Source organism: Rhinopithecus bieti, unplaced genomic scaffold, assembly GCF_001698545.2.
Source record: "Rhinopithecus bieti isolate Rb0 unplaced genomic scaffold, ASM169854v2 scaffold_10088, whole genome shotgun sequence".
In the NCBI taxonomy this organism is placed as follows: domain Eukaryota; kingdom Metazoa; phylum Chordata; class Mammalia; order Primates; family Cercopithecidae; genus Rhinopithecus; species Rhinopithecus bieti.
Genome location: NW_016806409.1, coordinates 1188307 through 1214645, shown reverse-complemented (window position 1 = coordinate 1214645; position 26339 = coordinate 1188307). Strand labels below are relative to the sequence as shown.

Sequence of the window (26339 nt, the reverse complement as noted above, 5' to 3'; positions counted from 1 at the left end):
GAGTCTCGCTCTGTCGCCCGGACTGGAGTGCAGTGGCCGGATCTCAGCTCACTGCAAGCTCCACCTCCCGGGTTTACGCCATTCTGCCTCAGCCTTCCGAGTAGGGACTACAAGCGCCCGCCACTTCGCCCGGCTAGTTTTTGTATTTTTAGTAGAGATGGGGTTTCACCGTGTTAGCCAGGATGGTCTCGATCTCCTGACCTCGTGATCCGCCCGTCTCGGCCTCCCAAAGTGCTGGGATTACAGGCTTGAGCCACCGCGCCCGGCCTTATTTATTTTTTTGAGATGGAATCTCACCCTGTTGCCTAGGCTGAAGTGCAATGGTGCAATCTCAGCTCACTGCAACCTCTACCTCCTGGGTTCAAGCGATTCTCCTGCCTCAGCCTCTTGAGTAGCTGGGATTACAGGCACGTGCCACCACGCTTGGCTAATTTTTTTTTTTTTGTATCTTTAGTAGAGGTGGGGTTTCACCATGTTGGCCAGGCTGGTCTCAAACTCCTGACCTCGTGATCCACTCGCCCTGGCCTCCCAACGTGCTGGGATTACAGGTGTAAGCCACCGTGACTGGCCACTTAATTTTTATTTTCTGAGGCAGAGTCTCACTGTGTTGCCCAGACTGGAGTGCAGTGGCACGATCTCAGCTCACTGCAACCTCCGCCTCCTGGGTTCAAGCGATTCTCCTGCCTCAGCCTCCCAAGTAGCTGGTATTACAGGCGCCTGCCACCACGCCCAGCTAATTTTTTGTATTTTTAGTAGAGATGGGATTTCACCATGTTGGCCAGGCTGGTCTTGAACTCCTGACCTCAAGTGATCCACCCGCATTGGCCTCCCAAAGTGCTGGGATTACAGGCATGAGCCACCGTGCCTGGTCTCAGAGACAGTTTTAAAAGGTGAATTATGAATATGTTTGAGTTGTCCCCTTGCCCCTGTCAGCTACTTTGAGGAAGACAACACTTACCTGAAATTGTTTTATTTTGTAATGTTGTTTTATTTAAGAAACAAAACGATCCTTACCCATATCTCTGGGTTTCATGCCAGTGCATCACTCTCGGGTTGTAAGCCTTAGGCCAGTGGTTCTCATGGAGTAGAACTCAGAAAGACTCTGTGGGACTCATGGTTTTCATTATAATGACTATGGCATTAAGAGAATGTTTGCAAATATATAAAGGTCTTAAGAAGAGGTCTCTGGCTGAATGCAGTGGCTCATGCTTGTAATCCCAGCACTCTGGGAGGCTGAGGCAGGAGGACTGCTTGAGCCCAGGAGTTTAAGACCCAGCTTGGGTAACACAGTGAGACTCAAAAAATTAAAAAAAAAAAATTGGACAGGTGTGGTGGCATGCACCTGCAGGTCCAGCTACTTGGGAGGCCGGGGTGGGAGGATCACTTGAGCCCAGGAGTGGAGGCTGCACTCTAGCTTGGGCAACAGAGTAAGACCCTGTCTCAAAAAGAAATGGGGGCCTCTCATTGTCAGAGTGGTGGGGACTTAAGACAGAGAATCACTGCTCTAGGCACCAGGGGCTGTCACACGTAGCTCCCCGGGGCACTGGCACAGCAGCACATGCAGTATGCACCTGTCCATTCTGATGGGCACCATGCTTGGGAGTCAGTGTCTGACTTGCCGTGTCTTTTAGGGTACTGAGAGCAGTTTCATCACCTAGGTCTAGGGCAGCAGAGGACAGCAGTGGGATCCAACTCTTCCATCTTGAAGTAATACCAGTGGAGAATGTCAATCCAAGTTGTTCTTATACATTCACCTCAAAACTCTCTCATGTGAAAAAGTGACTCAGTCACAAAAAACAGAACCTCCTTGTTACCTTTACAGGCTGATCCTGGGTTGAATCTGTCTCACTGCCTTTTTCTTTCTTCTTTTTTTGTTTCTTTTTCTTCTTTTGGCTCCAGTGTCATTGGCTGGACTCAAACCACTGTAACAAAAAGTAAATACTGATGCAGGATTTTTTTTTAAAAATCTGTTTTGTGCTACCCATGACAAAGAGCTTTCTGTGGAGTCAGACCTTCCTTAATCAAGCCTTTGGCTTCAGAAGCAGGCTGAAGAACCCAGGTCCAGAAAGGGCATTTGGAGGACACCAGCACTCCTCCTGACTCGCGCCCCCTCGGCTTTCAGGGAGGGAGTGCTGGGCAAGGGATGTCCTATTTGTGTGAAAGGGCCTTTTCCGTTCTTGCTTTTATGTTGCTCATTTTCTTTAGATTGCCAGGGTAATGGCACCAAACGCGAATGATAATTGTTAACAAGGCATTCATACCACAATACTTCCTTGAACTCTGAATGTAAAAGGATGACAGCCAAAAGGCAGTGGTGGGCTTTCTGGAATGCGTTGCCCTTCCTTCCTCCACCTCCCAAATGTATTAGGTTTCATGATTTTCCCCAGTTGGATCTGGAGCACAAGACAGTACGAAAGGGAGTGAGGGATGAGGAAAAAGGCACATTAACATTCCTGCAATCTGTGTCCAAAATGGTCAATCATGAGAAATGCCTAAATCGGCCAGGTGCAGTAGCTTAAACCTGTAATTCCAACACTTTGGGAGGCTGAGGCAGGTGGATCACTTGAGGTCAGGAGTTTGAGGCCAGAGTGGCCAACATGGCAAAACCCTGTTTCTACTAAAAATACAAAAACTAGCTGGGGCCTGGTGGCACATGCCTGTACTCCCAGCTACTCAGGAGGCTGAGGCAGGAGAACCGCTTGAACCCAGGAGGTGGAGGCTGCAGTGAGTTGAGATCACGTCACTGCACCCCAGCCTGGATGACAGAGACAGACCCTATCTCAAAAAAAAGGAAAAGGTGGCTGGGTACAGTGGCCCACGCCTATAATCCCAGCACTTTGGGAGGCCAAGGCGGGTGGATCACGAGGTCAGATCAAGACCATCCTGGCTAAGACAGTGAAACCCTGTCTCTACCTAAAATACAAAAAATTAGCCCGGCGTGGTGGCGGGTGCCTGTAGTCCCAGCTACTCGGGAGGCTGAGGCAGGAGGATCGTGTGAACCTGGGAGGCGGAGCTTGCAGTGGGCCGAGATCATGCCACTGCACTCCAGCCTGGGCGACAGAAGGAGAGACTCTGTCTCAAAAAAAAAGGAAAAGGCTGGGCGAGGTGGCTCACATTTGCAATCCCAGCACTTTGGGAGGCCGAGGCAGGCGGATCACCTGAGGCCCGGAGTTCAAGACCAGCCTGGAGAAAGTTTGTCTCTATTAAAAATATAAAATAAGCTGGGCGTGGTGGTGCATGCCTGTAATCCCAGCTACTCGGGAGGCTAGGGCAGGAGAATCGCTTGAACCCGGGAGGTGGAGGTTGCTGTGAGCCGAGATTGCGCCACTGCACTGCAGCCTGGGAAACAAGAGCGGAACTCCGTCTTAAAAAAAAAGGGAAAAAAAAGAAATGCCTAAATCAGGTCTGCAGAATTGAGGACAACTGTTGGCAAGCTCAGACTGCGGGATCACCACTGGCAAAACCCAGCATTAAGAATCTTGGGAAACTAAAATAACAATAGCACCCAGTTACTCCTGCCATAGAGAGATTACAAGAAACGTGTGTGTATGCAAGTGTACATGTGTGCATGTGATCAAGGGGACTTCCTTACGCTGCTTTTCCCTACATGACACACCCGATCAATGAAGCAAATAGTTTCTTAGCCTCATTAATTTTGTTTTTAATTTAAAAAATAGAGACAGGGGTCTCCCTATGTTACCCAGGCTGGTCTCAAACTCTAGGTTTGAGTGATCCTCCTGCCTTGAACTCCCAAGGTGCTGGGATTACATGTGTGAGCCACCATGCTCAGCCTCTTAGCTACACTGAAAAGTCAAAACTGGCTGGGCGTGGTGGCTTATGCCTGTAATCCCAGCACTTTGGGAAGCCACGGCGGGCAGGTCATGAGGTCAGGAGTTCAAGACCAGCCTGACCAACATGGTGAAACCCCGTCTCGACTAAAAATACAAAATTAGCCAGGCGTGGTGGCACGTGCCTGTAATCCCAGCTACTTGGGAGGCTGAGGCAGAATTGCTTGAGCCCGGGAGGCGGCAGTTGCAGTGAGCCAATGTCACGCCATTGCACCCCAGCTCTGGGCGACAGAGCAAGACTCCATCTCAGAAAAAAAAAAGAAAGCCAGGCACGGTGGCTCACGCCTGTAATCCCAGCACTTTGGGAGGCGGAGCTGGGCAGATCACGAGCTCAGGAGATCGAGACCATCTTGGCTCACACAGTGAAACCCTGTCTCTACTAAAAATACAAAAAAATTAGCCAGGCGTGGTGGCGGGCGACTGTAGTCCCAGCTACTCGGGAGGCTGAGGCAGGAGAATGGCGTGAACCTGGGAGGCGAAGCTTGCAATAAGCGGAGATGGCGCCACTGCATTCCAGCCTGGGAGACAGAGTGAGACTCTTGTCTTAAAAAAAAAAAAGAAAAGAAAAAGCAAAGGGAAAAAAAAAAAGAAAAGTCAAAATTAGAAGTCCAACCTGAGTACAGTGAATCCTAATCTGTAGGATCAGCTAAACGCAGGGATAATTTTAACTGTATATTCTAGATAACCAATTCTCAAAGAATTGAAAGGTCTGGCATGGTGGGTTATGCCCACAATCCCAACACTTTGGGAGGCCGAGGCAGGCGGATCACTTGAGATCAGGAGTCTGAGACCAGCCTGGGCAACATGGTGAAACCCCGTCTCTACCACAAATCCAAAAATTAGCCAGGTGTGGTGGTGCACATTTGTAGTCCCAACTACTTGGGAGGCTGAGTTGAGAGGGTGGCTTGAAGCCTGGGAGGAGGAGGCTGCAGTGAGCCAAAATCACACAACTATGCTCCAGCCTGGGCAATAGAGCCAGACACTGTCTCAAAAACAAACAAACAAACAAAAAAATCCAAAACCCCAAGAATTAAAACAACATAAAATACATTTTTTCATTAACATTATGGTAAATACCATTTATAATTCAGAAAGACTTCAGGGTCTCAAAATGCCTGGGAGTTATTATCAATATTACTCTCATCTCACAGAGAGATACTGTATATATGCATATATACAGACAGAAAGTGATCTGAAATCACATGCTGTCATTTCCCTTCATAGAACGTCTTCAGATTCTCCTATCTCTTCCTGTTCCTGGGAGAAAGGCTCACATCCAGACTTCATGACCTTACCCCTCCAGCCTTTTCTGGATCTCTCTGCCTTCACAATCTTTCTGTATCACCTGAACTCTATATAGCTGTGGGACTCACCTCTGTGAAAATGGCTTTCCATGTGTCTCTCTCATGCTTGAAATCCTGGAGTGACAGCAGCTTCTTAACTTGGAAGGTGTCAAGCCCAATTTTTCCCTAGGCCCATCACCCTCAGTTCCCACTTAGGCTGTCCACCCTTGCCTCCCACAGCTTCCATCTGGCCGGGCCTCTCAATGTCCCTGATGCAGAAAGACTGTGACAGGGAGAGATCGAGTTAAGTCTGGAGGTTCCTTTAGTCCAAGCATAAGGTCATGAAGTCTAGACACAAGTGCACCTACTTGGTATGATATTAATGAGACCCAGAAGGCATTAACATAGAAGGAAGACTGAGAACATTCAAAGGGGAAATAAGGTAACTTCCTTAAAACCAGATGCTCAGCAAAACCCCCAAGGCCATGGCAAAGAACAGAAACCATAAAGTCATTTATGGCCTAAAGATAACTTCTTCTTCTTAATAACTCAATTTTGTTATCGCACACAGGACCATCTGCAGCCCAGGACAACTCTGTAGTTTTCCTACTCCAGATATTTTCACATCAGTCTCAGGATTATGTGCAGCATTATAAGATTTAAAAACTTGGCCGGGCGCGGTGGCTCACATCTGTAATCCCAGCACTTTGGGAGGCTGATGCGGGTGGATCACCTGAGGTCAGGAGTTCAAGACCAGCCTGACCAACATGGAGAAACCCCGTCTCTACTAAAAACACAAAAATTAGCCAGGCATGGTGGCGTATGCCTGTAATCCCAGCTACTCGAGAGGTGGAGGCAAGAGAATCGCTTGAACCCGGGAGGCGGAGGTTGCGGTGAGCTGAGATCACGCCATTGCACTCCAGCCTGGGCAAAAAGAGCGAAACTCCGTCTCAAGAAAAAAAAAAAAAGGATTTAAAAACTTGCTCATAGGCCAGGTGTGGTGGCTCACGCCTGTAATCCCAGCACTTTGGGAGGCCGAGGCAGGCAGATCACCTGAGATCAGGAGTTCGAGACCAGCCTGACCAACACGGAGAAACCCCGTCTCTACTAAAAATATAAAATTAGCCAGGCGTGGTGGCACATGCCTATAATCCCTGCTACTCGGGAGGCTGTGGCAGGATAATCGTTTGAACCTGGGAGGTAGAGGTTGTGGTGAGCCAAGATTGCACTACTGCACTCCAGCCTGGGCAACAAGAGCAAAACTCCGTCTCAAATAAACAAACAAACAAAAAAAATCCAGGCTGACATTAGGAGACAAAGCAGTGTACCACTGTTGGATACGATTTATAACATAAATTCTTATTCATATCAGCTTATGGAACAAATTATCTAGTCCCAGCATATGAATTACCATACAAGTAACTTTTTATACTTCTACAAAAGAAAGAATCAAAAAGGTAAGGTGAAGAACTGCTGTAGATTAACCAACTGGATACTTACTAAACATAACTTCACACAGGGAAAATAGAAGAAATTACTTCTTTTAACTTTAAAAGTCTTTACAAACATGCAAAATCACTGTAAAAACTACCTTCCTGCCTTTGTTCTTGCTATTGTGTGGAGATACTTCCATGTAGCTATCACCTCATGAATCCAATTTTTGTGTAAGGATCTTGGGCTGAACTCTTGTTCTGCTTTATGCATTGCCAATACAAGTGTCTAGAAATCTCCAAGACTGAAAATAAAATCAGAGAGCAAATTTCATTTTCCTTATATTGGCTTGAATTTGTACACGCAGCCAGTTACTGAGCAACAATCCTGTTTCAACTTGTATATCAAGCACATGGCTAACAGAGGGAAGTCTTTTTTTGTTGGGTTTTTTTTTTTTTTTTGGAGACACAGTTTCACTCTTGTTGCCCAGGCTGGAGTGCAATGGCACAATCTCAGCTCATTGCAGCTTCCGCCTCCCAGGTTCAAGGGATTCTCCTGCCTCAGTCTACCAAGTAGTTGGGATTACAAGCATGTGCCACTACGCCCAGCTAATTTTTGTATTTTTAGTAGAGATGGGGTTTCACCACGTTGGTCAGTCTGGTCTCAAACTCCTGACCTCAGGTGATTCACCTGCCTCATTCTCTCAAAGTGCTAGGATTTCAGGCGTGAGCCACTGTGCCTAGCTGCATTTTTTTTTCCTTTAACGAGTCATTTTCACTGAGCTACCAAATATTGAGCCCCATCCATGAGGACACACTATGAGTTCATAGTCTTACAGTCAACACCCCCAAACAGAAGACAACCAATTCACCAAAACCAGACTTGCAAGGAGTCTGCTACAGTTAGCTTTCATGATAATTATAATAATTTTAATTATTCATAGGAAACCAAGCTTGAAAGTAGGACTTGAAGGCCTTGAAAGTAGGACTTCAAAAGCATCCTAGCAAGCCAATGCCATTTCACAGAAGAATGGCCTCAATTTGGACTAAGGGAAAACAAAACTAGAGGACCCCACAGAAGCCAGGCTAATCCTTCTCCAGGAATCTAGCATCGTTTTTTGTTTGTTTGTTGATTCATGTTTTTTGTTTTTGAGATGGAGGCTCGCTTTGTCACCCAGGCTGGAGTGCAACAGCACAATCTCGGCTCACTGCGGCCTCCTCATCGCAGGTTCCAGCGATTCTTCTACCTCAGCCTTCTGGGTAGCTGGGATTACAGGCACACAACACCATGCCCGGCTAATTTTTGTATTTTTAGTAGAGATGGAGTTTCACCGTGTTGGTCAGGCTGGTCTTGTACTTCTGACCTCAGGTGATCTGCCCACCTCGGCCTCCCAAAGTGCTAAGATCAGATTACAGGCTGTGAGCGCCATGCCTGGCCTTTTTTTTTTTTTTTTTTGAGACAGAGTCTTGCTCTGTTGCCAAACTGGAGTACAGTGGCATGTTCTCAGCTCACAGCAACCTACGCCTCCTGGGTTCAGCGATTCTCCTGCTTCAGCCTTCCGAGTAGCTGGGACTACAGTCACGCACCACAATGCCCGGCTAATTTTTCGTACTTTTAGTAGAGATAAAGTTTCACCATGTTGGCCAGGCTGGTCTCAAACTCCTGACCTCACGATCTGCCAGCCTTGGCCTCTCAAAGTGCAGAGATTACAGGCGTGAGCCACCGTGCCCGGCCATTTTTTTTTTTTTTTTTAAAAGACTGAGTCTCGCTCTGTTGCCCAGGCTGTAGTGCAGTGGTGTGATCTCGGCTCACTGCAACCTCCACCTCCCAGGTTCAAGCAATTCTCATACCTCGGCCGCCTTAGTAGCTGCGATTACAGACACCCACCACCAGGCCCAGCTAATTTTTGTATTTTTAGTAGAGACAGGGTTTCACCATGTTGGCCAGTCTGGTCTTGGACTCCTGACTTCAAGTGATCCACCCACCTCAGCCTCCCAACACGCTGGGATTACAGGCGTGAGCCACTGCACCTGCCTATTTGTTCATTTTTGAGACAGGGTCTTGCTTTGTCATCCAGGCTGGAGTGCAGTGGCACGATCATGGCTCACTGCAGCCTCCAACTCCTGCCTCCAACTCCTGGGCTCAAGCAATCCTCCTGCTTCAGCATCCTTAGTAATTGCGACTACAGGCGTGCATCACCATGCCTGGCTAATTTTAGGCTGGGCTCGAACTCCTGGGCTCAAGCAATCCTCCTGCCTTGGCCTCCCAAAGTGCTGGGATTACAGGCATGAGCCACCGTGCCTGGCTGGCATCCTTTTCAAAGGGATTTGAAGTCCATACCCACTGGGTGGGAATCCTAGGGCATACTATGATTCAGCACACTGAAACAGAAATCTCTCAGAGATCTAAGCTGCCACTCACCTTAATTCAAACTGAGATTGGCCAGAACCAGAATCTTAGAATATAGCAAATCAAAGTCCAACTTGTTTCACTTGGTTCCAAAACAGAGTAGAGAATTAAGTCAAGTTTGCCTTGGTGCAGCGACAGAAGTGCCTCCTCCCCAAGAAGGGAGATGGCAGCTCATAGAAAAATTATGAGACTTACATTCTAAAGTTGATCAATTCATCAATGACCAACCCAGCAAATACAGGGTGAATTAGAATAAAATATCCAGGAACAGAGCAGAAAAGCAATCAAGAAATGTCATCTTTTAATGAAGGCCAAAATATTCCAAGTTCGAAGACGTAAGACATCCTAAGGACGCTCTTGTATACATTCAGACCTTGGGGAAGAGATGGAAAACGAACTTCAGTACTCATTTCTAGAAATAGAACGCAGTGCTAGGTATGTGAGCGGGTGGGAGGTAAGGGCAAGCTGGCAGATGAACGGCAAGCGAAGAGGAACTTCCAGACAACACGAGCAGCGAGGGGCCTCCTCTCAGTCTTACTGGATGATGCAATCCGCTCAAAACTGCATGCCTGGGAAGAAAAAGCTCTATCATAGGGGAGGGGAAGTTGAGCCTCCAACACTGGAATCTCAGAACCATCTGGTTTAACTTGTTGTTTATAGATGAGGAAACCAAAGCTCAGAAATGTGAGGCAAATTGGTTATCAACTACCCAACTAGCATCTAGGGAGGAGCCATCAATCTCTAAAGACTTGGGGCCATTTCCCCCCAAAGGCTATGGCTTCGTTCCCTATAAGAACTGACTTTTGAGAATCCTCCAAAGCCAAGAGAATATTGTTTCCTCACACTAGGCTATAGAACACAGCTTTGGTGTTTGAGAGGAGTAAGAATTAGAAGCAATGAGGAAAGTGAGCCATGTTTTATCCAGAAAGCTCTGACTATTCTAGTTCTCTGATGTCCGCCTGTTTTAAAACTATAATCTCCTAAAACACTTTTATATATAATACTATATGGCTTTCTTGGCTTCCCAATAACGTTAAAAATTTCCTAAGAACAAGGACTACATCTTTTTTATTTTTGAGACAGAGTCTTGCTCTGTTGCCCAGGCTGGAGTGCAGTGGCGTGATCTTGGCTCACTGTAATCTCCGCCTCCTGGGTTCAAGCGATTCTCTTCCTCAGCCTCCTGAGAAGCTGGGATTTCAGGCATGTGCCACCATGTCTGGCTAATTTTTGTATTTTTAGTAGAGACGGAGTTTCACCATGTTGGCCAGGCTGGTCTCGAATTCCTGGCCTCAAGTGATCTGCCTCAGCCTCCTACAGTGCTGGGATTACTGGCCACTGCACCCGGCCAGACTACATCTTATACAGCTGTTTCCAACAGCCTCTAGTTGTGCTGAGCACACAGTTAACAGTTCAACAGTTACATGCCTGACTGATGCTTTACAGGCATAATAGACTAAAATAAGACCTTGAAAAGCTACAGCCCAAAAGAGGGTCAGCAAAACATCTTTAGTACTGTTTGCACAGGACAGCTGTGTTAATTCTATGAGAGCAATGGAAATGCTGTGCTCTTGAGCTACTGATTGAGATTTAAATTATCAACTTTCTTTTTTTTAATTGAAATAAAATAGGCCAGGTGCGGTGGCTCACAACTGTAATCCCCGCACTCTGGGAGGCCAAAGTGGGTGGATCACCTGAGGTCAGGAGTTTGGGACCAGCCTGGCCAACATGGTGAAACCCCATCTCTACCAAAAAAAAAAAGAAACATTAGCCAGGTGTGGTGGTGCACACCTGTAATCCCAGCTACTTGGGAGGCTGAGGCAGGAGAATTGCCTGAACATGGGAGGGGGAGGTTGCAGTGAGCTAAGATCACACCACTGCACTCAGCCTGAGTGAGACTCCGTCTCAAATAAAAATATAAATTTTTTTCTTTTTTTGACAGGTTCTTGCTCTGTCACTCAGGCTGGAGTGCAGTGGCACAATCGTGGCTCACTGCAGCCTCAACCTCCCAGGTTCAAGCGATCGTCTCACCTCAGCCTCCTGAGTAGCTACGGGCGTACGCCACCATACTTGGCTAATTTTTATACGTTTTGTAGAGACAGGGTTTCACTATGTTGCCCAGGCTGGTCTTGAATTCCAGGACTCAAGCTATCCACCTGCCTCAGCTTCCCAAAATGCTGGGATTACAGATGTGAGCTACCATGTCCAGCCCTAATTTTCTTATTCATTGTCTTCTCTCTCCTTAGGCTCTGTCCTACTCCTTGAAAAGTTAAAACAGGTCCAGCTAGGTGTGGTGGTATGAATTTGTAGTCCCAGCTACTCAGGAAGCTGAGGCGGGAGGATCTCTTGAGCCCAGGAATTTGATGACATAGTAGTGCACCACGACCACGCTTGTGAACAGCCACTGTACTCCACCCTGGGTGACAAAGTGAGACCCCATCTCTCATAAGTAAACAAAACACAAACAAAAAAGCTCCACTCTAACTATTTCTAATGGTTTCAATGTCTTAAACACAGACCACAGGTTTACAACACAAGAAAAAAAAAGTTTTGGAAAAAAAATTCCCAAATTTGGCCCCTTCTTTTTTTTTTTTTTTTTCACTATAGCTCTCAGATCTCATGGCCACTTGTTTTTTACTTGTATTTTTTAAATGCTAGTCAAGTGAAGCAGGGGGAGTGGAAAAGGAATAAAGAAATCTATAACTGGTTATGACAAATTAGTCATAAACACCACTGCACTTGGACCAATCGCCACTTGTTTTCTACCTCTGAAAAAAAAAAGACAGGAGTTGGAGACCAGCCTGTGCAATACAGTGAGACCTTGTCTCTACATACACAGACCAAAAAATGAGCCTATAGTCCCAGCCACCTGGGAGGCTGACGTAGGAGGACTGCACCACAGCACTACAACCAGGGTGACAGAGTGAAACCTTGTTTCAAAAAAAAAAAAAAAAAAAAGTGAATTTTTTGGGCTGAAATACAAATTTTCCAGAGAAACTTGTTAAAATAAACCCTAACCTCTAATATCCTTTTGATTCTACTTTTAGACATCAGGAAATCCTTTTGCAAATCAATTAACTCTTGAAGTATGGTAAGTTCACTAGTAATCCTATTTGTACTCAGAAAGCCCAAAGAGAGGTGAAAGAAATGGCAAAGATGCCCAGAAGGAAACGACATGGCATGAATCAGTATCAGCTGTCTAATCCCTGTACTTCTGCCCCCGACTCTGCACATTCCCACCAATTAGTCATATCAAAAACTGCTTGTGAATCCCAAATGATGGGAAAAATAAAAACACTTTAGTACTGCCATCAAGGTACCCTGGGGCTGGGCACAGTGGCTCATGCCTGTAATCCCAGCATTTTGGGAGGCCAAGGCGGGTGGATCACCTAAGGCCTGGAGCTCAAGACAAGCCTGGCCAACATAGCGAAACCTCGTCTCTACTAAAAAATACAAAAATTAGCTGGGCATGGTGGCGGGTGTCTGTAATCCCAGCTACTTGGGAGGCTGAAGCGGGAGAATCGTTTGAACCCAGGAGGCAGAGGTTGCAGTGAGCCGAGATCACACCACCACACTCCAGCCTGAGTGACAGAGTGTGGGAGGTCTGTGAAAAGAACAGCAGGTTATAAGAAGGGATTACAAAAGACCACTTTTGCTGCCACCCTCGGCCCTCCCTGGGATAGTAAGCCAGAGCACTGAGGGTGAACGAGCCAATTCTTGTCATGGACGATAACTGCTTTTCAGAGGTCACAAAAGCTCTGCTATACTAAACTGCTTAAAACTGGAATGAGGCAAATGTGTAAATTCCACATTGAGTCTGTTTGGCAAGTTAAGACTTTGACTTTGCAACTCCAAGGTAAAATCAAATGCTGTTCAGAGACCATTATCAAGAATGTTTTGAGCAGTGGCTCAATGCTGGCAGAAATCTCACCCACTAGAATGACTTTTTTTTTTTTTTGAGACGGCGTCTCACTTTGTCGCCCAGGCTGGAGTGCAGTGGCGCGATTAGAATGACTTCTGAAAAAAATATTTGTCTATCATGGAGAGACAAACTGGTTCCCAAGTTTGGGAATGTCCATAGGCTGTTAAATGGATCCAAAGATAGGATTCACACTGCTGCAGATTCAAGATGCAGAAGTCAATTCAGCAGGGGAAAGAAATCTAGCAAGTTCAGAATGGTCCTCTGAGGTGTCAAAGAGACCAGTGGAGATGCAAATCTCAAGCCTCACTATAAAAACTAAAGTCTGGCTGGGCACGGTGGTGGCTCACGCCTGTAATGCCAGCACTTTGGGAGGCTGAGGCAGGCAGATCACGAGGTTAGGAGTTCCAAGACCAGCCTGGCCAACATAGTGAAACCTCGTCTCTACTAAAAATACAAAAATTAGCTGGGCAGGGTGGCACACGCCTGTAGTCCCAGCTACCCAGGAGGCTGAGGCAGGAGAATCGCTAGAACCTGGGAGGTGGAGGTTGTGGTGAGCTGAGATCACACCACTGCACTCCAGCCTGGGCAACAGAGCAAGACTCTGTCTGAAATAAATAAATAAATAAATAAATAAATAAATAAATAAAAATAAAGTCTGGCCAGGCATGATCGCTCACGCCTGTAATGCCAGCACTTTGGGAGGCGAAGGTAGATGGATCACAAGGTCAGGAGTTCAAGACCAGCCTGGCCAAGATGGTGAAACCCCGTCTCTACTATAACTACAAAAGTTAGCCGGGTATGGTGGTGCATGTCTGTGATCCCAGCTACTTGGGAGATTAAGACACAAGAATTGCTTCAACCTGGAAGGCAGAGGTTGCAGTGAGTTAACATCATGCCACTGCACTCCAGCTTGGGTGACAGAGTCTTTTTCTGAGAGTACTGAGGGTGAACAAGCCAATTCTTGTCATGGACGATAACTGGTTTTCAGAGGTCACAAAAGCTCTGCTATACTAAACTGCTTAAAACTGGNTAAATAAATAAATAAATAAATAAATAAATAAATAAAATAAAGTCTGGCCAGGCATGATCGCTCACGCCTGTAATGCCAGCACTTTGGGAGGCGAAGGTAGATGGATCACAAGGTCAGGAGTTCAAGACCAGCCTGGCCAAGATGGTGAAACCCCGTCTCTACTATAACTACAAAAGTTAGCCGGGTATGGTGGTGCATGTCTGTGATCCCAGCTACTTGGGAGATTAAGACACAAGAATTGCTTCAACCTGGAAGGCAGAGGTTGCAGTGAGTTAACATCATGCCACTGCACTCCAGCTTGGGTGACAGAGTCTTTTCTGAGAGTACTGAGGGTGAACAAGCCAATTCTTGTCATGGACGATAACTGGTTTTCAGAGGTCACAAAAGCTCTGCTATACTAAACTGCTTAAAACTGGAATGAGACAAATGTGTAAATTCCACATTGAGTTTGTTTGGCAAGTTAAGACTTTGACTTTGCAACTCCAAGGTAAAATCAAATGCTGTTCAGAGACCATTTTTTGAGACTCTGTCTCAAAAAAAGAAACGAACAAACAAACAAAAACCCTAAAGTCTTCATAAGTGAAATCATGGAGGATATAATCCACGTAAAGGGCTTAGCACAATGCCCACTCCGTAGTGATAATAGTAACTTTTACTAAACACTTAACCATAGTGACTCCTCAACTGCCTCTCAGAGCAGCTCTAGAAAGTTGTTTTTTTTTCTGTTTATTTTTTTGAGATGGAGTCTCTCTCTCTCGCCCAGACTGAAGTGCAGTGGCGCCATCTGGGCTCACTGCTACCTCTGCCTCCCGGGTTCAAGTGATTCTCCTGTCTCAGCCTCCCATGTAGCTGGGACTATAGGCCCACGCCACCACGCCCAGCTAATTTTTGTATTTTTAGTAGAGATGGGGTTTTGGCCCAGCTGGTCTCGAACTCCTGACCTCAAGTGATCTGCCCACCTCAGCCTCTCAAAGTGCTGGGACATTTTTGAGGCTAATACTGAGCCTGTGGAGGAATTCCGGTTTAGTAATTTTGGCACTCTCAATAGAGAACACCATATTTTGTGTCCCTTAAATGTAACAATCACAAGGACATCTTCTTTGAGGAATTAGAAGAGAGGCTTGAAGGGTAGAGATTTCAGATAAAAAGCTAAAGAGAAAGAGTTAAAGCAGCATCCTCCTGAAGTTACTAAATGTATGGCTCATGAATCTATGGGCTCTATAGGGAAAGGGTTAACTGCCAACTTAGTAAAGCTGGGGAATTTTAGCGTGAGAGCATATTAGTTGAACAATGTGAAAAATCAGCAAAACTGCTTTGCCATAAGCAGCGAGTCCCTGAAATAGGCTCTCATTTACTTTCCATTTCTTCTGCTTTCCAGTCTCTTCTCTTTGAAGCAGCTCTTGATTAGTTTCTTTTTAATTGCCGCTTAATTGGGAAACAAAATTAGAACACTTATTTGATATCAGTGATGAGGTTTCTCTTTCCATTCTGCTTTGATCTAGTTTTGAAAACCACAAGTTGAAGGGAGAAATTAAAAGGAACTAAAAGATTTCTTCTTTCCAAGAGCTAGCTGCAGCTATAAGCCATCAAATAAATAGGGAAAGAAGGACTCTTGGAGAAGCTGAAGAAGAAAACAAAAGCAAGTAAGGCTAGCTTTAAGGAATGTATTTTCAGAAAGACTTTTCTTTCCTCCTAAGTTTTCATAAGGGATAATATCTCATAACCAGGAAGTGAGGAGAACTTATAAAGAATCCATGTTAACCTGTCCCAAGGAGTAAGAGAGCCGGATGGAGACGAGACACCTCTTGTCGGGGGGCTCTTGACCCATGCTTACCAGGATCTCAATGATACTGAAGACATTGCAAAATAAATTCTGAAAGACTCCTGGAACACAATAGTCTAAAAGTTCTTTTTTGTTCCAAAACACTCGGACAAACTTCATTTATTATCCCCAAATTAAAATCTGCCAACTGATGAGATTTATTCTTTGGCAATACTTCTTGGAAAGACTCTCATTAAAAAAAAAATCAAATTAAACCATATAGATGAATCACGAACTACAGGGGGATGCTGCATAAAGATTATCTTAGTCTGACTGTCCTCTAAATTGTTCAGGATAATTATGCTAGGCACGTAACTGGGGGAAATTGAGTGCAGTAAAAAACAAACAAAACTGGCTGGGCGCAGGAGCTTATGCCCACGATCCCAGCCATTTGGGAGGCCAAGGTGGGAGCATCACTTGAGGCCAGCAGTTTGAGACCAGCCTGGGCTAAAAAGCGCGACCCCATCTCTACAGAAAATTTTTAAAAAGAAAATCAGCCAGGGATGATAGTGCGTGTCTACAGTCCTAGCTACTTGGGAGGCTGAGGTGGGAGGATTGCTAGAGTCCAGGTCAAAGGCTGCTGTAAGCCATGATCACACCACTATACTGGGCAACAGAGTGAGGCCCTGTTTCCAAAGTAATAATAATAATTTAAAAATTAGGCCGGGCGCAGAGGCTCACGCCTGTAATCCAAGAACTTTGGGAGGCCGAGGCGGGCGGATCATGAGGTCAGGAGATCAAGACCATCCTGGTTAACATGGTGAAATCCCGTCTCTACTAAAAATACAAAAAATTAGTCGGGCGTGGTGGCGGGTACCTGTAGTCCCAGCTACTCAGGAAGCTGAGGCAAGAGAATGGCATGAACCCGGGAGGCAGAGCTTGCAGTGAACCGAGATCGTGCCACTGTACTCCAGCCTGGGCGACAGAGTGAGACTCCGTCTCAAAAAAAGAAAAAAAAATTAAATTAAAAAATTTTTAAATAGAAAAACTGAAGAGATGCATCCATACACATTGCATATGTATGCATGTACACATATATACGTATACCTATATTACATGAAGGGTTTGGGGTTTTTTGTTTTATTTATAGAGATGGGGTCTCACCATGTTGCCCAGGCTCGTCTCAAACTCCTGGGCTCAAGTGATTTTTCCGCCTCAGCCTCGCAATGTGCTGAGGTTACACTACACACAACTACATGAAGTTTTATATTCATCAAATGTTTATGCTGATTTAATTATGGAGGAAACACAAGACTAGAAAAGTCAAGAACTAAACTCATATACAAAGAGACATAAGAAACTAATACAACTGGCTGGGCGTGGTGGCTCACACCTGTAATCCTAGCACTTTGGGAGGCCGAGGCAGGCAGACTGCCTGAGCTCAGGAGTTCGAGACCTGCCTGAGCTCAGGAGCGTGAGACCAGTTTTAGTGAAACCTCGTCTCTACTAAAATACGAATAATTAGCTGGGTGTGGCAGTGTGCTCCTGTAGTCCCAGCTACTCAGGAGGCTGAGGCAGGAGAATTTCTTGAACCTGGAAGGCAGAGGTTGCAGTGAGCAAGATCATGCCATGGCACTCCAGCCTGGACAACAGAGTGAGACTCCATCTCCAAAAAAAAAAAAAGGAAATAATACAACTGCATTTCCCATGAATCCAGTACATGAATTTAGCTCATCTTATTAGCATAGAGCACTGTGACTTTAGTTCCTGAAAAAAAGGCCCAGGAAGCTGGGTGTGGTGGCTCATGCTTACAGTCTCAGCACTTTGGGAGGCTAAAGCAGGAGGATCACTTGAACCCAGGAGTTTGAGACTAGCCTGGGCAACACAGTGAGACACAGTCTCTTTAAAAAAAAAAAAAAATGGCCGGGCGCGGTGGCCCACGCCTGTAATACCAGCACTTTGGGAGGCTGAGGTGGGTGGATCACGAGGTCAGGAAATTGAGACCATCCTGGCTAACTCGATGAAACGCCGTCTCTACTAGAAGTACAAAAAAATTAGCCTGGCGTGGTGGCAGGCACCTGTAGTCCCAGCTACTTGGGAGGCTGAGGCAGGAAAATGGCGTGTACCCGGGAGTCAGAGCTTGCAGTGAGCAGAGATCATGTCACTGCACTCCAGCCTGGGCAACAGAGCGAGACTCCATCTCAAAAAAAGAAAAAAAAAAAGGCCTAAGAGAATAAAGGTTAGCTTGAACTATGATTAACCTTTATTGTATATTACACATTTTAGACTCTCTAGCATTGAAAGGAAAACTTCTCTGTCAACTTTTACACGATTTTTGAGAAGATTTTAAATAATATTAAGTAAAGACAAAAAAACATTTCAAGAAGCAAAACACAGTGGAAAGCTTCCACAACAAATTGGAGCTTCTTGATTTCTGTAGGTGTTTCTGTAGCTCACTATAAGCTCTGCCTCCCGGGTTCGCGCCACTCTCCTGCCTCAGCCTCCCGAATACCTGGGTCTACAGGCAACCGCCATCACGCCCGGCTAATTTTGTTGTATTTTTAGTAGAGACGGAGTTTCACCGTGTTAGCCAGGATGGTCTCGATCTCCTGACCTCGTGATCCACCCGCCTTGGCCTCCCAAAGTTCTGGGATTACAGGCGTGAGCCACCGCGCCCGGCCTCTGTAGCTATTTCATAAAAATTGTAGTAAGGCTTACAATGAGAATTATTTGGGGAGAGAAAACGTGTATGTAAGAAAAATCTGATATCCTCTTACTTGGTGAGGGGAGATAAAACTTCACTAATATTAGGCTAGGTACTTTAATATCTGCCATTCATTCATACAGCAAATATTCACTAATGCCTACTAAGTGCTAGGCATTTTGAAGACACAATCCTGTTTACATGCACCTTACTGTCAGATGAGACAGGTACCAGACACATTAAGAAAAATTACCAAATATGTAGTTACATTTATTGTTATGATAAAAGCAACAATACAGCATGTGATAAGAGCAGAGGGACAAGCTGGGAGGTTAGGGAAGATGTGAAGAAAGAGGAGGAGGGAGGAAGAGGAGTGCATTCCAGATGTTATCTCATTTAATCCCTATAACTCAGAGTTAAGTACCTTTCCCAAGGTCACAGGACCATTAAGTATCAGAGCCAAGCTTTGAGAGGAGATTTTCAGATGAGAGGCTTGCTCTGTCGCCCAGGCTGGAGTGCAGTGGAGTGCAGTGGAGGTTGCTCACTGCAACCACTGCCCCCTGGTTTCAAGCGATCCTCCTGCCTCAGCCTCCCGAGTAGCTGGGATTACAGGTGCCTGCCACTACGCCCAGCTAATTTTTGTATTTTTAGTACAGATGAGGTTTCGCTATGCTGACCAGGCTGGTCTCAAACTCCTGACCACAAGTGATCTGCCCACCTCAGCCTCCCAAAGTGCTTGGATTACAGGGGTGAGCCACTGCGCCTGGCCTGAGACCAGATTTAAATGATTCCAAAGTCCATGCTTTTCCACTGTGCCATGCTACATTTTCCCAAATTGCTGCTTCTCCCCAAAACCATTTCCTCTTAAAGTTCACGTAAAAATGTTGACTCTCCCCCGGATTCTTAGTGCCAGAATTAGACTCTGTCCTCCAGACTAGGCCCTTGGTTTTTCACCTGCTACCTCCAAACTCATTTTCACAGACCTTTAGATTTGGGATGCTAATAAACATAATTTTTTCACCCAGACCATAACCATGCAGAGAAACACCATGCAAACTGTCAACGTTTTTTAAGGTTATTACTTACTTCTATTACAAATGAAATAATTTTATTTTTATTTTTAATTTTTTTGGAGATGGAGTCTTGCTGTTGCCAAGCTGGTGTGCAGTGGCGCGATCTCAGCTCACTGCAACCTCCGCCTCCCGGATTCAGGCGATTCTCCTGCCTCAGCCTCCAGAGTAGCTGGGGCTACAGGTATGTACCACCATGCCCAGCTAATTTTTCTATTATTAATAGAGACTGGATTTCACCATGTTGGCCAGGATGGTCTCATCTCTTGACCTCATGATCCAACCGTCTCAGCCTCCCAAAGTGATGGGATTACAGGCATGAGCCACTGCACACCACCTTTTTTTTTTGAGACAGGTTCTTGCTCTGTTGCCCAGGCTAGAGTGCAGTGGCGCAATCTCAGCTCACTGCAGCCTCCACCTCCCAGGTTCAAGTGATTCTCCTGCTTCAGCCTCTCGAGTAGCTGGGACTATAGGTGTGCACCACCATGTCCAGCTAAACTTAGTATTTTTAGTGGAGACGGGCTTTCACCATGTTGGTCAGGCTGGTCTCGAACTCCTGACCTCAAGTGATCCGCCTGCCTCAGCCTCCCAAAGTGCTGGGATTACAGATGTGAGCTACCACACCAGGCCAATAAAATAACTTTCACGCACACAGTTTTGCAAAGTGATTCACAGATTACAGGGCACAAACCTAAGGACACTGGTCAGGACAACAGTTAAAAAGAAAATAAAAGCAACTATAAAAGAGCAAAGAAAATGCCACATTTTCACTTCTGGAATGACTTTCACATTCACCGACTCTCATCTGTGATTCAGATCTCTACTCAGGAGAGCTTCACTTTCCCTTCTTCCTGTTCCTACTTCCTCTTTCTCAGCTCTTCCATTTTTAGGAATATCAAACTTCAAAACAAGACTTTTATTACATTAGATCTGTTGTGAGTTATAGCAATAAAAACTAAATTTGGCAAGCTTCCTATTCCTCTACATTCTTCCTGTGATTTTCTTTTTTTTTTTTTTGATACAGAGTCTCACTCTGTAGCCCAGGCTGGAGTGCAGTGGTGTGATCTCAGCTCACTGCAAGCTCTGCCTCCTGGGTTCACGCCATTCTCCTGCCTCAGCCTCCCGAGTAGCTGGGACTACAGACACCCACCACCAGGCCCGGCTAAATTTTTGTATTTTTAGTAGAGGCGGGGTTTCACAGTGTTAGCCAGGATGGTCTCCAACTCCTGACCTCGTGATCTGCCCGCCTCCGCCTCCCAAAGTGCTGGGATTACAGGCATGAGCCACCGCGCCCAGCCCTTCCTGTGATTTTTAATGCTGGTTGAAGAACATAAAAGCTAGGTAGATCTTTTAACCTAAGATTCACCACAAGCAGGTTATAAACCACTTAAATACAGTCATCCTTCACTGAACGTCAGGGATATGTGCTGGGAAATGCATGGTTAGGTAATTTTTGTCTTGCAGACATCATAGGGTGTACTTACACAAACCTAGATGGTATAGCCTACTAAGTGCCTAGGCTAAATGGTATACATTACAGTAACATGCTATACAGGTTTGTAGCCTAGGAGCAATAGGCTACCGCCTGTTACTGAGTACTGCAGGCAACTATAACACAACGGTAAGTATTTGTGTATCTAAGCATACCTAAACATAGAAAGGATACAATAAAAATATGTACTATAATTTTGTGGGACCATCTCTTCTACACAATCCTTGGGCAGCGCATGACTGTAATACTTTGTTCTCCCCTCTATACAAGGTAGCGAATTTTTTCTTTTTTTTTTAAGTTTCTACAAAGACCTCAATCTTCTACCTTTATACCTGGACTACCACCAATACTGCAAATAACAAGCTGGCTATGAAAATCAGACTACCTCAAACTCGGCAAGTTATACACCCAAAAATCTCTCACGACTTTCAGTTTAAAAATATATCTACAAATATAGACAGGAAGATGGGGAGAGACAGCGTGAGTGCCAGTGCCAGGCACTAACCATGTGAAGAAAGATGAATAAGCTGTGGCTTACAGAAGTAAAAACTAATTTGGAAAAAAAACTCAACATTCAAATGCCTGCTGCGTTTCTTCATCCCTAGGAACAAATAGTAACTAATGGCAAGACCCTAAAGTACAGGATAGGCAGTATGGAGCCCAAGGATTCCAAATACTCTCCAAGAAGCAACATCGCTCATTTCTCGAAGCCTGGGGCTACTCTGCAAAGTTAATAAGGCAAAGATGTTCGAAGACCTAATTATATTAATATATTGTTCAGGATACTTATGACTGGAGCAATGGAAACTCTGTAAATCAAAGCATTACCATATCGTTAATTACATAGGGTTTATAAGGTGAGTTTATATTTTGGGATTCTCTCGTAGTGATATTTTACAATATAATTATATATACAGTTTGTATAGTCTGATGAATTTCCTCACTGAGGGTGAACTGCTGCGAAATGTTTTATTATTCGTTTATTGCTAGTCACGTTGCTCAAACAACAAGTCTATAAGTAACGTTCCCTTTGAACTGTACTGTTACTAGACTGTCCTGTGTTGTACCATCGAAAACCATCGTCCAACATGCTCTTTTCCCAGGACTGGCCTGAAGCACACGAGTGGAACATTGCATAGAACTTTTACATAATAAAAGTACTGAACGTCTCCGGCCCTTAATAGCCAGAGCACCCCCCCCTTGGTAAATGACAAAAGTAGTAACCAATCGCCAGACAGGATCCTAGTGACTTAGCCAATAAGAATATGAGGGTGGGGCTACACTAAGCTCCCGGTGACTTCCCCGCACCCCAGAGACCCAGGTTGTGGGAGGCTGGATGGGAATTGGTCTCCGAGGATTTTGTTACCCTCGGTTGTAGCTGTTGTCCTCCTCATTCTCGCAATCGCTGCAGTGCTCATGGCCGTTCCCGTTCCCTTCCATCATCTGCAGCAGCGGAGATGCCAGCGGCTTCACTGCTGTCTCACTCTCGTCCGCCATCTTGAGTTGCGAGAGCGGGGCTCCGCGCCCCGCTACATAGGGGGTTCCTATTGGACAAGGGGGATTTGCGCTGCATTCTGGGTTTTGTAGTTTTTCTGGCGAGGGGAGCTGCCACTAGGAGCGACTCTTTCCCAGGAAACTGACTACAATACCCAGAAATCACCGGGCACGGCTCCGGTCGGGTCAAGGGGCGGGGCCACTAATACCCGGAAGCCTAGGCATTGGGCCACGCTTTGAGAAAAGAAGGGGCCCAAGGTTGGTGGGACCGACCCTTCGGAACCGGGCGGCCGCCTGGCATGCTGGGAGTTGTAGTTCGATGCTGGTTTAGGGTTTCAGGCGTGGAGGTTCCAAAATCCAAGGTTTGATTTCAGCCTGCCCTGGCCAGTGCCTGAGCCGCTGGGAGCCGTTATTGGCTGCCGTTAAGGACCGTTACCTTTCCCGGGTAAGTGAAAGGGCCTGAGTGTCTGGACGGAGGGAGAGGACAAAGACGACTAAGATGGCGCATTTCCGGGTTCTTCATCACCAACTTACCCGCGCGCGGGAAAATGCAGCCTGCGCCCGGCAAAAATGCAGACCAACTGCGCAGGCGCAACGTGACGTCCGATCGAGGAGACCCAAACCCCTACCTGGCCGCGCCTACGGAACGCCCCCGACACGCCCGTGTCCCGCCTACTGCCCGCCCACTCCCAGGCCCTAGACATAAAAAGCCACTCCCGGCAGCCGTCCGGCGTGAACTTCCTCGGCCCTCTTCACATGCGGACCTAGGAACCTCGCCCGAGAACGCCGGAGCGATTTCCTTGGCCTCCACCGCAAGAGACCGATGAACCTCGCCCTTTCCTCCTTCACATTGGCTAGCTAATAAAGCTTTTTTACTTCGCCTACTTGCCTCATCTCTGGCACCTGATCCGGTGGTCGCATAAAACAACTCACTGAGGCCAGCGGGTGTGACCCGCCTGGAGCCAGAATGCCCCAGGCCTTCTTGGAGTGGGCTTTTCTGCAAGAAGCCGAGTTGACTCCTGGCTGCCTTCCTCACTCGGGAGTCTGGGCAACCCCCGGTCATTGGCAGTTCAAGGTCTCATGAGAGGCAGTGGATTTTTGTGTGCGGTGCACTGACCCTAAGCCAAGAGACCCCACTGCTAGGGAGGCAGGGCTCGCGGCATCTTAGCCTCCAGGTACTGATCTTTGCCAAGCTCTTTCGTGCACACATGGTCCTTTTAATTCCCCACAAGAATCTTCCACAACAACCTTTTTTGTTTGTTTGTTTTAAATAGGGTTGCCCTCTGTCGCCCAGGCTGGAGTGCAGTGGCTCAAGATCACGCCTCACTACAATCAAGCTATCCTCCCACCTCAGGCTCCCGAGTACCTAGGACTACAGGCGTGAGCCACACCACCTGGCTAATTTTTGTATTTTTTGTAGAGAGGAGGGTCTCGCCTTGTTGCCCAGGCTGGTCTCGAACTCCTGGGGTATCTTCCTACCCCAACCCCTAAAAGTGCTGGGATTACAGACGTGAGCCAGGGCACCCAGCCCACATCTACTCTTTATCTTTAATAAGTACTGATATGCCAGATTCTGGAGTAAGGCCTTTCGTACCTTATCTCATTTAATCCTCTCAAGTCTATAATATAGGTCCTATTATTATTCACTTTTTTTGTTTTGTTTTATTTTGAGACAGAGTCTCGCTCTGACGCCCAGGCTGGAGTGCAGTGGTGCAATCTCGGCTCACTGCAACCTCTGCCTCCCAGGTTCAAGCAATTCTCTTGCCTCTGCCTCCTGAGTAGCTGGGATTAAAGATGCACGCCACCACACCTGGCTAATTTTTGTAATTTTAGTAGAGACAGGATTTCACCATGTTAGGCTGGTCTTGAACTCCTGACCTCATGATCTGCCCACTTTGGCCTCCCAAAGTGCTGGGATTAGAGGAGTGAGCCACCGTGCCTGGCCATATTCACCTTTTTGACAGATGAAAAAATGTGGCCCTGAGAGGTTGGTAAATTGCACAATCACATAGCTGGTTAAGTGGCAGAATGGTATACAAATCCGGATCTGTGTGCCCCCTAGACCCTCTGAATTCTTTGCCACCATAAAAGTCCCATTTTCTGATAACACTATTCACTCAAGGAAATCGGTTACTAAAAGGTAACTGTGACTCCAGTGTGTATTCCATGTCAGGAGAAAAAAGGTAACTGCCACATTTTAATCTGTTTTTACCCTTGAATGAATGTTTCAGTCCTTGAATCTCACTCTTGTGATTGAGTAATCTCACCTGGATCCCAAGAAGAACGCCCAAAGACATGGTTCCCATTTGTGGAAATTTCCTATTTGGGTTGAGTGTGGTGGGTGATGAGAGGACTAATTCTTACCATCAGAGTGCTCCATGGCCAAAAAGGGAAATGATCTTTGCCTTTGGGAAAGATCTCAACATGGGAAGAATGGCAGGGCGGTAAGAAACAGTTCCTATCTGACTCAGGGAAAGACAACACAAAACACAGAACTAAATATAGTCAACTCTGTTTATATATCAGTGGCATAAGCGTAAGTAATTATGATCCAAAGTGGCAGATAATCCCGTCATCTATATTTGAAAGGCAGTCAAAGATGCCTACTCAGTCTGAGAACTGTCATCACACTCAACTCTCCGGGGTCCAAGACTGCTGTTCAACGTGATTGTCCTATTTGCAGCTGCAGTGAAGGGGGGATCAGAGATAATAATAATAATAAAGCCAGTCCCAGGTGCGGGGGCTCATGCCAGTAATCCCAGCACTTTGGGAGGCCGAGGTGTGTGGATCACCTGAGGTCAGGAGTTCGAGACCAGCCTGGCTAACATGGTGAAACACCATCTCTACTAAAAATACAAAAATTAGCCAGACGTGCTGGGCATGGTGGCTGACGCCTGTAATCCTAGCACTCTGGGAGGCTGAGGTGGGTGGATCACCTAGGTCAGGAGTTCCAGACCAGCCTGGCCAACATGGTGAAACCCTATCTCTACTAAAAATACAAAATTGGGCCAGGCGTGGTGGCTCACGCCTGTAATCCCAGCACTTTGGTAGGCTGAGGTGGGCGGATCACCTGAGATCGGGAGTTCGAGACCAGCCTGACCAACAAGGAGAAACCCTGTCTCTACTGAAAATACAAAAAATTAGCCAGGCATGGTGGTGCATGCCTATAATTCCAGCTACTTGGGAGGCTGAGGCAGGAGAATCGCTTGAACCCGGGAGGTAGAGGTTGCGGTGGGCCAAGATCGTGCCACTGCACTCCAGCCTGGGCAATAAGAGCAAAACTCCATCTCAAAAGCAAAAAAAATAAAAAATAAAATAAAAGCCGGGTGTGGTGGCACACACCTATAGTCCCAGCTACTCGGGAAGCTGTGGCAGGAGAATCGTTTGAACCTGGGAGGCAGAGGCTGCAGTGAGCCAAGATCCCGCCACTGCACCCCAGCCTGGGCGATAGAGTGAAACTTCGTCTCAAAAAACAAAAAAAAACCCAACTTCCTGCTCTATGTGAGACATAACTAGGTAACTATAGATTTTTCGTTTCTTTGGCTCACTGCAACCTCCACCTCCCGGGTTCAAGCAATTCTCCTGCCTCAGCCTCCCGTGTAGCTGGGATTACAGGTGCCCGCCACCATGGCCAGCTAATTTTTGTATTTTTAGTAGAGACGGGATTTTGCCATGTTGTCCAGGCTGTGCGGGCTGAGATAATCCCACAAAGTGCTCATGATCACCACTGCCAAGGCTGCATAAGTACTGAGTGGCCGAGCTTTATATCTGAAGTTAGGACCCTGCAGTTTTGCCCCTCTCCTCTCTCTCCTTCCCCGCTCCGGGGAAAGGAAAAGTTACGGCTCCGGGTCGGGGTTGGGGACCTCTGTACCGCGTTCCGGGGCCAAGCTCTCCCCG

The 26339-nt window shown here is 46.4% G+C and overlaps 1 protein-coding gene across 1 annotated transcript in view; it reads right to left on the bottom strand.

Annotated features, from left to right (window-relative positions):
- NMT1 (N-myristoyltransferase 1) overlaps positions 1-22492 on the bottom strand; it is a 48437-nt gene extending 25945 nt beyond the window's left edge. The window contains 3 exon segments of the mRNA XM_017876108.1: positions 1815-1891; positions 1894-1922; positions 22315-22492. Of these exon segments, the coding sequence (XP_017731597.1) occupies positions 1815-1891; positions 1894-1922; positions 22315-22445 (237 nt within the window). The 5' untranslated portion in view covers positions 22446-22492.
- Positions 22493-26339: the final 3847 nt, after the last annotated feature.